The following is a 13829-nucleotide window of genomic DNA, read 5'->3' as shown; positions in this document are numbered from 1 at the left end:
AAGAAAAAGCCACAGGTGATTGAGATTTAAAACGCACACACACACACACACACACACACGTGCGCACACACATGCACATTATCTCCTGCAGAAGCAAACCTGTCCCTCGTGATACGCCTCGAGCTGCTGCCACTACAATAACCTGCACAGCATTTTGTGAATAATCATCTTTATGGCAACTCTGTTATCATTTAATAGCTTATTAAACTGCCTCTACTGTCACAAGGAGACTCATAATAATACTCATAGATATCTGGACAGCCATGAAAAGCACAAGTCTATCTGATTTGTTTCATAGACTGCAAAAATGGATCAGATCTTGGACGGTCCCCCTGCGTCTGCAGACACCTCTGAACATCATGACGCCTGATTTGCGCTCTACAGACAGGAGGGACGCTGAACCGATGCGAGTCTTGCTTTGAGGAGAGCTGTCCGTAGTGTAGCCTATGTGTGGAGATGTGCGTCTATTTAGAGACTGGAGCGTAGCGTCACAGCCGCCGCCAGCAGCCGGCTCCGGAGAAGCTACGCCACTTGAATCAGTAGAAAAGTCCACTTCCTCGTTTTTGGTACGAGGAGTCTGGCTTATATAGCGCTCTAAAAATAGCGCAGATTTAGCCCAATGGGAGGCGAAGACGCTTCGGACCACGCACCAACCACAGCAGACAGGATAAGACGGCTCTGGCTAGGCATTGGCCAGGGGTGGTCAGGTAGGCGGGCGGTGCGCTCCTGCGATCCCATTGGGCAACGTGCCGAAACGTAATGTAATCACATGGGGGTGGGTTTGTCTGTAATTTTGAATCGGGGGGGAAGTTTACAGTGCGCTGACAGACTTTTGGAGAGTTCAGTGTTGTGCGCTCTCGGTGCGTCACACGCTCCAAACCTCCAGTGGAAGCGCACGGCTCCAGACGACCATACATGCACGCACAGCCGAGACTCCAGCACCGCTTCGATTTCTCCACAAGCTTGAATTCGCTTCTACTTGTGGCTGCATCTCAGGAGTGAAATGGATGTCATCCCCATGTGTAGCATCTTCCAGGAGCTCCAGATTGTGCACGACACCGGATACTTTTCAGCTTTACCATCTCTGGAAGAGTACTGGCAGCAGGTAACGCGCTATTCCCTCCATCTGAACACAGTCTGACGGATCGTCCCGTGCGATGGTTGATGTAGAAGTGCGAGGCATGTTTGTCATTTTGGGGAACTTGCTTCCCAGTGACAACTGCGTGTAGACGTGCAAATGTCAAAGTTGTTTACGGAACTCCACGTTTTATTTATTTCCTATTAATTTCCCCGTTTAAAGTCGCCCTGCATGCTTTTTTTAGGGGAAGTGATGCAAGTTCCCTTAATGACAGATCTCTTTTATTCCTATGACATTTCCATATGCTCTAAAAGTGTGGTACAACACAGTGACTTTTAGGTACCTTGTTATACTTCCACGTGATTATTTAGAATTTCTTAAACTACTACTATGATATGACTATGATCTATGATATGACTTGTAGTTTTTTTTATGTTTTAGCATTCTTACAGATAATGTAAGGTTTGCTTGTTGCTGATATGTTCACATATGATACATTGGCTTGTGATCATATGAAAACACGATCTGTTGCAGATTTAGCGACTGAGTAGCGAGCCGTGCGTCTTTGCGCGGATCTCCTCCTCCTCTCTTTCCACTCTCCCCTCTTTCTCTCTCTCTCTCTCTCTCTCTCTCTCTCTCTCTCTACCTAGCTCGCTCTTGCTCTCTGTCTCACACATACACACATATACACAGATGAGAGAGTGACAAGCTGACAGAGAGAAAGAGAGAGAGCCTGATTTCTATTCCAATTTGGCTCGACAACGCGGCCCCTGGATGACAGAACAGTGGAGTTTTATACTTGAAGCGAGGGGAGGGCGAAAGTCGCTTCTTGTTCGGGCTGGGGAATGAAATGAATTGGCAATCCGCTTCAGTCTCCTTCTGTCTCTCCGTCTATTAGATCTCCTCGGGCTTCGGGCCAAGTCGCCCTCCCAGGCATTTAAAGCTCGCCTGGGATTTATCCAGCACTGCTGACGACAAACATTTGCCTTGAATGCATTCTCTCTCATTAGCAAATTACTACGACGTTACCCTAATATTCCTATTTTAGACATAAAGGGTGATAACCTGTAGAGTGAGCTTTCCCTACCTTAGGCATGTCGGTTGAACGTGCGTTCCTGAGTTAAACATAATTTATTGACCTTACCATGCTTTATGGAAGTTTGTAATCCATTTATGATATCACTATATGATTTGAATGTTATTGCTGATGCTTGTCCTGTTTTTTTAATGAAGTGTTTCTATAAAATGTAATAATGTTACCTCAGAGTCCGCACACTCTTTTAAATAACCCAGTGATGCAGCTTATGTTGCATAGAGGGATATTACCTTCTCAGGAAGGCTTATTTTAATATTAGATATATAGAGACCAGCCAGGTAAAACTACAGAATGCACTTTAACATAAGGTTTAAGAAAAAAATTGTTCTTCTTACTCAGTTTGCTAATCATCTTGTGACCCTTCAGATTTATTGTGTGACCTGAAGCTGGGGGTATCACTGTTCCATTCACTTGTGTTGTCATTCAGTTTGGCTGTACATTGTGATCTGCTTCATTTGGAAACTGCACGGGCCTATTAGCCGCCCTCATGTCTGGCCTGTGCTCGCTGACTGCAGCGGGTTGAGGAAGTGCTCTCTCACTTCCTCTTCAGAGAAAATAGGCCCACAATCCACAGCGGCTCTTGCAGTATTCATGGCCGGCTCTTTATGAACCCCCATGAACCAGACCTCCCTCCTCTCAGTCCCTGGTGTGCTATGTTATTTCTAGCGATGCCTCCAAATGCATTATTAAATCCACATTATGTTGAATAATTGATAGATTTAAAAAATCTACAAGCACTTCCCTAACCCAATGGGGGGCTCTGTAGCATATGTAAATTTCATGATCAACTCCAACACACACCTACACGCACCCGCACACACACAACCACACAAGCGTTTGCGGATAAGAGTTGTTGCATGCTCTCAGAAGGAAATGTGGTGCTTGTAATCTTCCCTGATAAGGACCCAGAACGTACTTGACTATCCTCTGCATAGGACATTGTGTCTTGCCTCATTCCTGCAGGCAGGAAGGAAGCAGGGCCAGTGGTGTTTCAGTGTCACAGCATTTCCCCCTCCTGCTGCTGCTGCTGCTAAGAATACACCCAGTGTAGAGTAGAACACCACAGTTTGTGTTCCCCGTGAAAAGAAGTCACTTTTTTTGGTGGTGTTTTAGGGACTTTCCTGTTGAAGAGAAGCGTTGTGTTAGAGGCCTCAGGCTGTGGGCACCCGTGAACTCACTGCTATCTCGTCTTCCCTCCACACAGACCTGCCTGGAGCTGGAGAGGTACCTCCAGAGTGAGCCCTACGTCTCGGCCACGGACCTCAAGTTTGAGAGCCAGGAGGACCTGTGGAGCAAGCTGATGCTCGCCTGCGGGGACAAGTCCAACGAGTCGGACCCAAAGATCCCCCGCATCAAGGAGGAGGAAGACAATCAGGACAGCCAGCACCTGGACGCCGGCGGCTTCAACTCGGACGCCAGCAGCGAGGCCTCGGACAGCTCCGAGGAGCTCTCCCCGACTCTGGACTTCTCCTCCAACTCTATGACTGACATTCTGGGCGACGGTGGCGAAGACCTGGGCTCGGCCATCATCAGCACGCCGCCGTCCTCGCCGGAGCTGGCCAAGGAGGGCTCTGTCGCCAAGGTGTGGAGTGGGATACAGACTGTGCTGCACTCGCCTGGGAAAATAAGGACTGGGGGCATAGAGAGGAGCGTAGAGAGGTCGGGACTGACCAGCGGGGAGGCGTCGCCTGACGGCAGGAGGCGGGTGCACAGGTGTCACTTCAACGGATGCAGGAAGGTGTACACCAAGAGCTCGCACCTCAAAGCACACCAGCGCACGCACACAGGTAAAGAAATGTTTTATCACTGCCATGCAAATGTCAGGAGTGCACACTCACAGGAGCCCTGACAGGTTAGGACATCAGGTTTTTAGGTGTTGAAACCTTTTCTTTTTTTTGCAAAGTAAAACCTTCTCAACTCATCTGAAGAGTGCGAGTAAGATGAACTTTGGTGTTGATTTCCTGCTCAAAGTGCTGAAAACACTCCCACATACTTTGAATAGTTTGTCAGGAGGAATGCCCTCAACTGTGACCTAATTCACACAGAGGAACGTGACTTCGTGCAGGGGAAGACAGGGAGACAGAGCGAGCGAGAGACGGAACGGGGGTGGGCGGGGGGGAATGTGCCTTTGTGGCCGAGAAGCACCCAGAGGATCTGGATCCTGAAAACAAATCAACAGTTCTCAGATTTCACCATGGGAAAAGACTCAGAAAAGTCACCCGTTTGCATTCTCCGGTCCAAGAAAAAACTGAAATAATTATGGGAATCTGACATTTGCAGTGTTTTGTCCGGGGTTCAATGTGAGCGGTTTCCCCAGTCACCTTTGACCTCTGTCAGGCTGTTTACAGTTGTGCCGCCTATTAGCAGAGGAAGTCACATTCCTAGCATCCTTCACTGACCGTGTTAGCCACATAGTTAATGGCCTTCAGGACCATTAAGAACAGGCTCTATTTTTTCCTGCAGCTCGCCCCCATTACATAAGCTGTCTACTCGAGCAGCTCCTTAAAGCTGCATTCCACAGCTCTGAAAACAACCAAGGCACAAGGTTGTTTTTCTCTTCAACTTACAGGAGTCAGCTCTATCTGCTTAGCACCTTCTTGTACAGGGTGCTATTTTCTCTGAAATCAGCACTGTAAATAACAGTGATGGCATTGGTCACAGGCAAAAAAAGTAAAGAGACACAGAGATAAGATTCAATAGATAAGGTTATTTGCCAAAACGCTATCATATCTGTAAACCTATTTATGGGTGAACTGTCAACAAACAGGTTTCTGCAGGTTTTGTGGAGGACAGAAAGTGGCAGAGATGAGATGGCCTTTAAGGTTTTGAAATCTTTAAACACCTTTCGACAAAGAATGCACTTCCTGATCATTGTTATTTTTGTTGATTATTTGCAGGTGAGAAGCCCTACAGGTGTTCATGGGAGGGCTGCGAGTGGCGCTTTGCACGAAGTGATGAACTCACTCGACACTTCAGAAAGCACACTGGAGCAAAGCCATTCAAATGCAGCCACTGCGACAGGTGAGCGCGCTGGAGAGTCAGAGAATGTGCATTAAAGTTGACACGTAACCTGGGTCACCTTTAACAAGAACAAAAAGGGAAAAAGTTGGATTGTCAAGATTACAAGCAGCCGAGGCAGTCAAGAGTTTTTATTTTTTGTGTGGCAAATTGTCTCTTGAGCAAAGTGTTTGTTTAATGCCTCTTTCAAAGGATTCCCAGAATATTAACTTCCAAACATCCCAGTGAAGCTGTAATCCCCTTCTCTTTACCTTTGGTGCTAAGCACTCACTCACTAACAAAGACCACCACTTATGTCTGCAAATTGGTTTATTGAAATGACACGTTAGGTGGAGGGGTGAGTGAGGTTCAAGAATGGGCCGATGGTCAACAGGTTGGATGAAAAGCAAGTTGAATACAAAGTTGAAGACAGCAATTTTTTAAATATCCAGTCCTAGTGACAGGAAACCCGATTGAGCGAAGCAAGGGCTCTGTCCCTGAACCTAACACCATGTCCTATCGTACAGACCAAAGAGTAGGCAAAACAGAAATGTCTAATATCAGACATTTCTGACATATAAGATGTCTCCTAGATGGGTGAAAACAACTACTTCTAAGTGCCAACAAATCTGAATGCTCAGAAAAACAGGAGGTTTTCCCTTTTCTTCATTCAGCCATAGCTCTGGATATAAGAAAACAATATATTTATATGAAAACATTTTAGTTCTTAAACCCAACAGCTAAATCTCCTCTCTGTCTTCCCTTCCCAGGTGTTTCTCCCGTTCTGACCACCTGGCGCTGCACATGAAGAGGCACATTTAGATGGCCTCGGTGTCCAGATCTCTGAGGGATGATTCTGGTTGGTTGTCCTGACCTTTGGGGGATAAGCGAGGCCGGCGTGTCCTGGGAGCGTTAACAGGGGCCCCGCCGTGTTCCAGTCGGTGGAAAAAGATGAAGCAACGCAGGCTATTATTCGCACCATACTTAGTGCCTCCAACACTTCGCTGTGGAGATTGCTCTTGAAAGGCTTTACGGAGGAGCGGGGGGTGGGGGGCAGGGAGAGAACCTAAAAATGTAAAAAAATAAATAATAATAATAATTGGGGAAAATCTGGACAGGAGTAGACGGAAAAAGACTCTTCTGTATGGTGTTCAACGCTTTTTTCCTGGAGGATTATGGGACTCCAGCAGGGGTGCCGTTCCTCCAATGACAGTGTGTTTGCCTGTACGCATGGGGACTGTGAGTGCCTGTGACTGGATGCCTGTGCTGGCTTTATGGAGCGGATGGAGCTTGCATTGTGGAACTGCGAGTGAATTACATGAAGCGGGTGATGTTATGCGAGGGAGGTTTATGGGGGGATATTTGTGGTCTCACTCAGAATGAATGCAAGCAAAAAAAAAAAAAAGGTTCTGTCTGTGCTGTTTGAGTCTGTTGGCTGTGGACGGGAGCAGGGACATGTTTTGCGGAGCTGATTTGCTAGAGAGCACCCCCTTTCTACCCGGATGTGGAACTACGGCTCCTTATTCAAACACAGGAGGTCGTCTTGTTTAGTGCAGCTATTAAATGTGCAATGTATTACGTAGCCTGTCTCGAAACATACACGCTATAAAGCTCATTTTGTTGTCCATTGTGTAAGCTCTTTATCTTAATAACAAAACAACAAAAACAACGGTTATACACAAACAGTTATTTCCATTATAACAGAAGTTGCATGGGATCTTGGGATGTGTAGCTCGCCTGTGTGCTTATAGGACAGCAAAATTCCCTTCAAGAGCAGCTACCTTCATATTACTCAATATCATAGTATTGTACAAAACACATAAGGCAGTCATTTTGTTTTTATTTTAATTTTCTTGATAAGTTGGGAATACCACTATTGCTTGGCAACTGTCTTGATTGCCGGCTTTCCGTTCCTTTTCTTCACTTTTGCTCTTTTCTTTTGTTCTATCTGTAAATGCACTGTTGACCTTACTGATGCCTTATGTAAGTGGCCTTGTCCTGTCAAGTAGATCTGTCTCTCTCTCTCTCTCTCTCTCTCTCTCTCTCTCTCTCTCTCTCTCTCTCTCTCTCTCTCTCTCACTCATACACACACACACACCAAAAGGGGGTTGCAAGGCACTAGTGCGTTATTGAATTGCTTTATGAAGGCTCTGATCTATACAGTCTGCCTCCTCTTGCCACAGACTCCTCTAAACTCCTAAAAAAAAATGAAAAAAACTTAAATATCAGCTTCATAATGACTGCCATTTTTACATTTCTGTGCATTCTTTTTTGAACATATCATAACTATATCAAATATAAATCATAAAAAGCAACTCAGTTTTGTAAAGGTTTACAACTTTGTAGTATAAGGTGTTGTGGATGCACTTCCGATGGACTGTAATTTGCTGTCAAAGGTACAGAGTCTTGGAAAAATGTTCTCATGAAATGTGGCATGCTCAGCCACCAAGGTTTTGAAAAAATTAAGATTTACTGCAAAGAAAACATTTTCGCTGCGGCCATTTATATCTGTTGATATGTCCGAAGCGTACAGTCTCAAAGAATAATGACTGCATTCTGAATACTGAGTCTTGTTTGATGTTGTAAGTAAGTCTCGCCCTCAGGGTGAGTCAGCATCTTTACTCAGCCCTGGTTTAAACAACCCTTGATCTGACTAAACGGTACCAAAACCAGTCTAACCAGTTCAGCTGAGCCTTGCTGCAGGTCTAGATGTTTCTGTCTGTGTCTGCAGTTGAACTGAGATAAGACCAGGACCAGATGTATGTCTGTACCACTTTCACTATATACATGTTTTAACTTTAGTTACTGTTCATGACTTCAACGCACTCCTCTGTGGGTTGATACAATTCTCTGATCTTTCAGGTTTATTGAAATCCCCATCAGTTTCACAATTGGACAAACGCCCATCACCATTTTAGTTTTTTGTAGAAAACATTTTGGAGCCACTGTGTCTTTACTGGATAAAGTTGTGTTTAAAGTAAGACACATGTACGTGTTGAAAAAGAACGCATCTGCTTTGATGGTATGGCTGATTTAAGTGGTCATAAATCTGTCACTCAATCTCACAGCTGTACAGGAGAACCTGGTCAACATTAAAGGAAGTCCATACACTGAGAAATGTCAAAAATGCAAAGATATGTACATTGTAAACTAAGAATTTTGTAGGGAAACTTCTATTTTGAAAGGCAATGGGACCAAAAACAAGTGCAGTGTGTTGTTTCTAAAGATTAACTAATAAAGGCAAGAGGCGGACGAATTATTGTAAAATAGACACACTCCATTCTCCTTCATTTGCTTCTGTAACGGCATCAATTGCATATACACCTGTGGCCTATCATCTTTCAAGAAAAAAAATCTTTTTTTAAACGTGAATTGTTCTGGACACTTGAATTGTCACCATTTTGCATTCTGTTGCCCACAAAGTATTCTTATTTTTATTTGTTTTTTGCAATGTGATGATCAACTTTTGAAAGACCTGCAAAGGCGCCCTATCTTTAGCTAGAAAATCTTTATTGGATAAACATGGAGATAAAATATGAGGCTCTATTTTTGTTTGTTTTATGGCATAACAAGATTTTTTCATTTGAAATTGTTTTGTAAAATAGTTACTGTATGAATGTATTTTTTATTGGAAAATCGATAAAAAGAATTTATTGGATCTACATGTTGTTTTTATTGTTTTTTTTCCTGCAGCCCTCCCAGGACACAGTCAGCCAGGAAGTCTCTGTTTATGGCATAGTCAGTAGATTCCCAAAGGAGAAATTATCTCTGTTACCCCCTTTTAGAACTACCCCATACTGTGTCAGGGTTAGGGTAAGGGTTAGGGGATTCTTCAAGTAGAACCAGGGCCACGTAGGCCTACTTAGATGGCAGCTATCCATTATTTCATAACCTTTATATTAAAGGATTATTCTGGTTTATTACAAATTGCTCTTATTTGCCTGGTTTGGCCATAAATGCTATCAGTAATAATAACATTGACTGGTGTTATTATATATTGTTTTTATTGTCAATAAATCACATAGAAAAAGACCAAATCCAACAATGCTTTGGTCCGTCTCTCAATACGTCAGTCGCAACTTACCCTGGTCTGGAATTACAATGCAAATATTTTAAAACTGTCTCAGTAATTCCCCAAAACAGCTGGCCACTAGGTCAAACAGGAATAAATAATGCATTTGTTGGGGACTATTTTCGGCAGCAGATTAATCCACAATTCATTAATTGCTAAAATGGTGAAGCTAAAAACAACAACATTACTAAAGAGAAATCCAGTGGGGTCAGAAACACAAGCAATACGATCATACAACCCCATATTATATTATATTTCCCCACTGGGGATCTATAAAAGTATGGATATTAGTCAGCAAACTGTATAGTTGTGACCCAAACTGTTAACTGGCCTAGAGTTTAGAGACAAATTTCCCTTTTTAACTCCAGTTTTGGTTCAACATTGCATTGTCATTGTGTTCTCAGATCTCAGCAAGTACTTTGCTGAGTACGGAGACTGATACTGAGACTGAGACGGATAGAAATGACGGTCAAAGCTGTGAAAATAAGACCCAACTTGTAATAAACTGGAGTTATCCTTTAAATACAGTCATCTCATGATCCAATCCTCCCTATGGAAGCAGCTGGGATACTTAAGGCATGGAAAGATCTGGCAAAAATGAGAATATTATGTAATTCTTACAGATTCATGATCAGGATATTGAGATGGAAAGCTTATCGCAAGTTCCACAAAAGAGCAACGATGTGAGCAGGTAAGTGGAATGTGCATGTGAGGACAATCTCTTCCTCCGGCTCCAGCCAAAAGCGGCGGGTTTTCATCTTACGCTCCAAGAAATGTATGCAAATTAAGTTGTGCCGCAAACAAATCCCTGATAAGAGCTCTGCACACTACACAGACAAATAGCCTCTTCATCTCCGATTGCAGGCACAAAGTGCTTCAGCTCTAACACTGCTCCGCCGAGCCTGCCACGCTCCATACCCCAAAGCCCCGAAATAATTGAAGCACTTTTCCAAAAATATATTTATTGCTATTTTAATTTAAATTGCCAGAACTAAAAATTGTGCAATGTAATAAAATAAGTAAAGAAAGGGAAAAGAGAATAAATAAAGAACAGTCATATTTATTCATACTGATACAGGAAATGAGAAGCTTCATTTCCTGAGGAGACTCCCTGGTGACAAGAAATCTTCTGAAAGGCCAAAATGTTGATGCTGTCTTTCAAAGGATCTCATATGCCCTGCTCTCATTTTGGGGAGTTGGTTTTTCCAAGTATTGGGGAATTGGGCACAATCTCGATTTGCATTGCCACACTTTCAATTATTTTGTGGACACAATAACAGAATTTATATCAATGAAAAAAGCACAACCGTGACAAACTCAAACATGGCCTTACTTATTTTTAGATATTGTATTTGTATTTTAAGAACCATTAGACTAATGGTTGTGGTCACAGCTAGTTAAAGATACAGAGCATGCATTGCAAACATTAACAAAGGCAGGTATAGTTATTTAAACCTCACAAATGTATTTAATAAAGTGAGGTCAGTTGGAAAATGTGTAACAATATCTACTGTGATAAAGCCAATAGAGAGAGACTTTGGTGATTAGACTTCATTTCAATCAAGAGCGACTTCATTTAAGAGTGAAATAAGTTGAATGAACATGGTGCATAATATGTTGATATGTTTAGAATCTTTGCGATTAGACTCCATCACAATATTAATCTTTAAGGGGTATAGAGGCCGTGGATATATAGGAATATTCCCCCGATGGAGTTTAGACACTGGTGGAGGTGATGAAGTGATAAAGGAAGCCTGGAGATCTGGATGGATGTGATGTGGAGCGGAGCTTCTGATGGAGGAACCCTGGCTGCTGGCAATGATGAGAACTGGAGTTGAATGGGGGGATTTTTCCCTGAAATGACAACTGACAGCAGCAGAGAGTAGAACAGATTTGGAGTTTGAATGCAAAAACGCGATAGCTCAAAGAGATTGTGTGAAATCTGAGAGAGAGAGAGAGAGAGAGACAGACAGACTGACATGTGAAGCATTGAAGTCTTCCTGAAAGAATTTACACTGAGCTTCATTAAGATGTAGCCTCTTCATTCAATGTAGGCCTATGGAAATATGTAATAATATGCGATAGCACAAGACAAGATCCCTTGGAGTTTAGATGCTGGTGCTGATGTTTTCACCTGTAAACCAACCAATTCAAAATATATTAGGTCTTAAAAATGTCAGAATTTGCCTAAATCCACCATCCATTTCATCATTTGTGTGTATTTATAGAACTTGTAAACTCATCCTGATGTCATTTTAACCATAATTCCCTAAACCCATACACAGGACATGAACTAAGGATCCTACAGCCATGCCTGACTAGACTAGCCACATCAACCTGTTACTCCACTTCCTATCACTACAATACCTTCACTCCAGTTCCTCTCTAAATCTAATTTGAAGAAATTATTTGAGAAGTAGGGAATAGCAATTCAATGTACATTTCACGGTTGGAATTATGAATTGTTGCACTGAAATCTTCCAAAGTTTGAGCCTCGATACCTGCTGGGCTTTGTACGCAGCTGACAAGCATTGGTTTCCTTTAACACAGTGTTCCCCAACCACCGGTCCGTGGGTCATTTGGTACCAGGCAGCACAGAAAGAAAGAAATAACATTATTTCCATTTAATTGATTATCAGTCTGAAAGATGTTTTATTTAGAAAAATGACCGGATTCTGTCCCGTCTCTCGCACGTGTCTTCCTCTTGACATGTCATGTGATATTTCTCAATGAAGCCACAAACTTGCTAAAAAGTGAGTAAACAAATGTCTTTGCAGAACGTTTTTGCTCGGGGGAAAAGGCCCGCGGAAGAGGCGCCTACAACTTCAAAGAAAAATACATTTAACAGACCAGGAGTCCTACTTAAAATAAGGATTTATCGCAACACGTGATTCTCATGTGCCAAGCCTGCTCTGCAGAATATGTGGCAACAAGCTAGCAAATGAGGCAATGAAGCCTTCAAAACCTAATTGGCACATGGGGACCAAGCACCCCGATTTTCTGCTGTGACAAAACAAAATCACAGAATAAACTGGACATAAGGAACGCACTTCAGGTGTCACTGTGTCCCGTTACCCCCAGATGGGACCGTTTGGTTGCACAGAAACAAGCGCAGGACTACCACTCATACATCGTTATGGTAAATTGTGTTTTTCATGCATTTTACATTTGTTTTCATATATTATTCGATATTTGTTTTCATGCTGGTCGTATCATTTTATTTTGTTGTCTTTGTCCGCCACACCTTGAAGACTGGCCTGTCAAAATATGTCTTACGTGAAAACGGTTGGGGGCCGCTGCTTAACAGACACATTTATCTCTACCATTTTACAGCACCTGCATTGGAAGTACTACAGTACAGTTGTCATGGGGCAGCTCCAGTGGATATCAAATACTTTGCTTGTCTCATTTGAATCTCTGCCCTGGTTGAAGCTTGAGCATGAGTATTTAGAGACAGTATTCATATTCAGAGCTATCAGTGATCATTCAAGCTGGACCAGGAGAACAAGATCTTCCCCACAGCAGGGTTTCACTTGCACATATGTATATACACACACAGTCCTCCCCCTCCTCAAGGCTCAAATGTCCTGTGGGCCTGCAGGGGTTGCTTGTTAAACCAGAAGGAGAGTGGAGGTCAGCGACCCCACATGGGGATGGTAGTCCGTCAAGTCCTTGTCACCTGGGAACCTTCCGGCTGAAATTCATTCATATCAAGCCACAAAAAGCCAAGACTGAATTCTGCAAATTTGACACATTCACCAATATGAAATATTGGACTCCAGTGGCTTATAATGCTCCACTTACATTATATCACAAATTATATCAGCATAAGTAAATATAGCTACAAATCTATGGTTTTGATTTAATTCATCCTTCATCATTTGAGAAGCCTGTCTCTCACCACCCTGATACAATAGAGGTGAAAATTACATTCAAATTACAATTACAGAATTCAACAGTAGCTCTTTCCAGAAACAGTCCCTGTTACTCTGGATAATCAAAGGGACACACCGTCAACAGTTTTTATTTTTTATTTTATTTATTACTGGTTTACATTTCAAGATGAAGAACATTGATGATGAAAGAGATGTGTTTACAGAAAGTTGAGTAGGTTTTAACAGAAAGCAATCGGGGGCTTTTTTCTGAGCTTGAAACAGAAGATTCAATAACCGAAAGAAAGATCCAAATAAACACTTCCTAATTACAGCCCACAACCATAACTTTATTTCTATTATATTACAATGTGTGTAATTTGTGTGGACTTTCCATATATATATATATATATATATATATATATATATATATTTTTGTAGGAGCATTTGGTTTTTTTCCTCCCTTGTACTTAGGCCTGTATAGCTGTCCCAACCCTGTGTACACAGACAGTGATGAAGAGGTCTGGGTGTTTGAGGGGGCGGAGGCTCTGGCCAGACTATGGGTTCGGTGCCTGATGGATGGGAATTCTTCAGCCTTCCTCCCCCTCTGAACCCCCCCTTCCCTTACTCTCTCTTTCCCTAGGTGATGAACAAGCTCATTATTATGGCGTACTGATAAAAGGAGGCCATCATTGTTTCACGGCACACTGACAA

The 13829-nt window shown here is 42.8% G+C and overlaps 1 protein-coding gene across 1 annotated transcript; it reads left to right on the top strand.

The window, feature by feature from the left end:
- Nucleotides 1-781: 781 nt before the first annotated feature.
- On the top strand, nucleotides 782-8440 carry LOC114565651 (Krueppel-like factor 6). Its single transcript, XM_028593834.1, has 4 exons — nucleotides 782-1105; nucleotides 3379-3961; nucleotides 5072-5195; nucleotides 5942-8440. Exons 1-4 carry the CDS (start codon nucleotides 1004-1006, stop codon nucleotides 5991-5993), a joined length of 861 nt encoding a protein of 286 aa, XP_028449635.1. The 5' UTR covers nucleotides 782-1003; the 3' UTR covers nucleotides 5994-8440.
- Nucleotides 8441-13829: the final 5389 nt, after the last annotated feature.

The sequence above is a fragment of the Perca flavescens genome, chromosome 12 (assembly GCF_004354835.1).
Source record: "Perca flavescens isolate YP-PL-M2 chromosome 12, PFLA_1.0, whole genome shotgun sequence".
Taxonomy (NCBI): domain Eukaryota; kingdom Metazoa; phylum Chordata; class Actinopteri; order Perciformes; family Percidae; genus Perca; species Perca flavescens.
This window is presented reverse-complemented; position numbering and strand designations above follow the sequence as displayed.

Coding starts and splice junctions, on each gene's coding strand:
- LOC114565651 (XM_028593834.1), top strand. CDS start 1,004: ATGGATGTCATCCCCATGTGTAGCATCTTCCAGGAGCTCCAGATTGTG. Junction 1,106..3,378: donor TGGAAGAGTACTGGCAGCAG/GTAACGCGCTAT, acceptor CCCTCCACACAG/ACCTGCCTGGAGCTGGAGAG. Junction 5,196..5,941: donor AAATGCAGCCACTGCGACAG/GTGAGCGCGCTG, acceptor TTCCCTTCCCAG/GTGTTTCTCCCGTTCTGACC.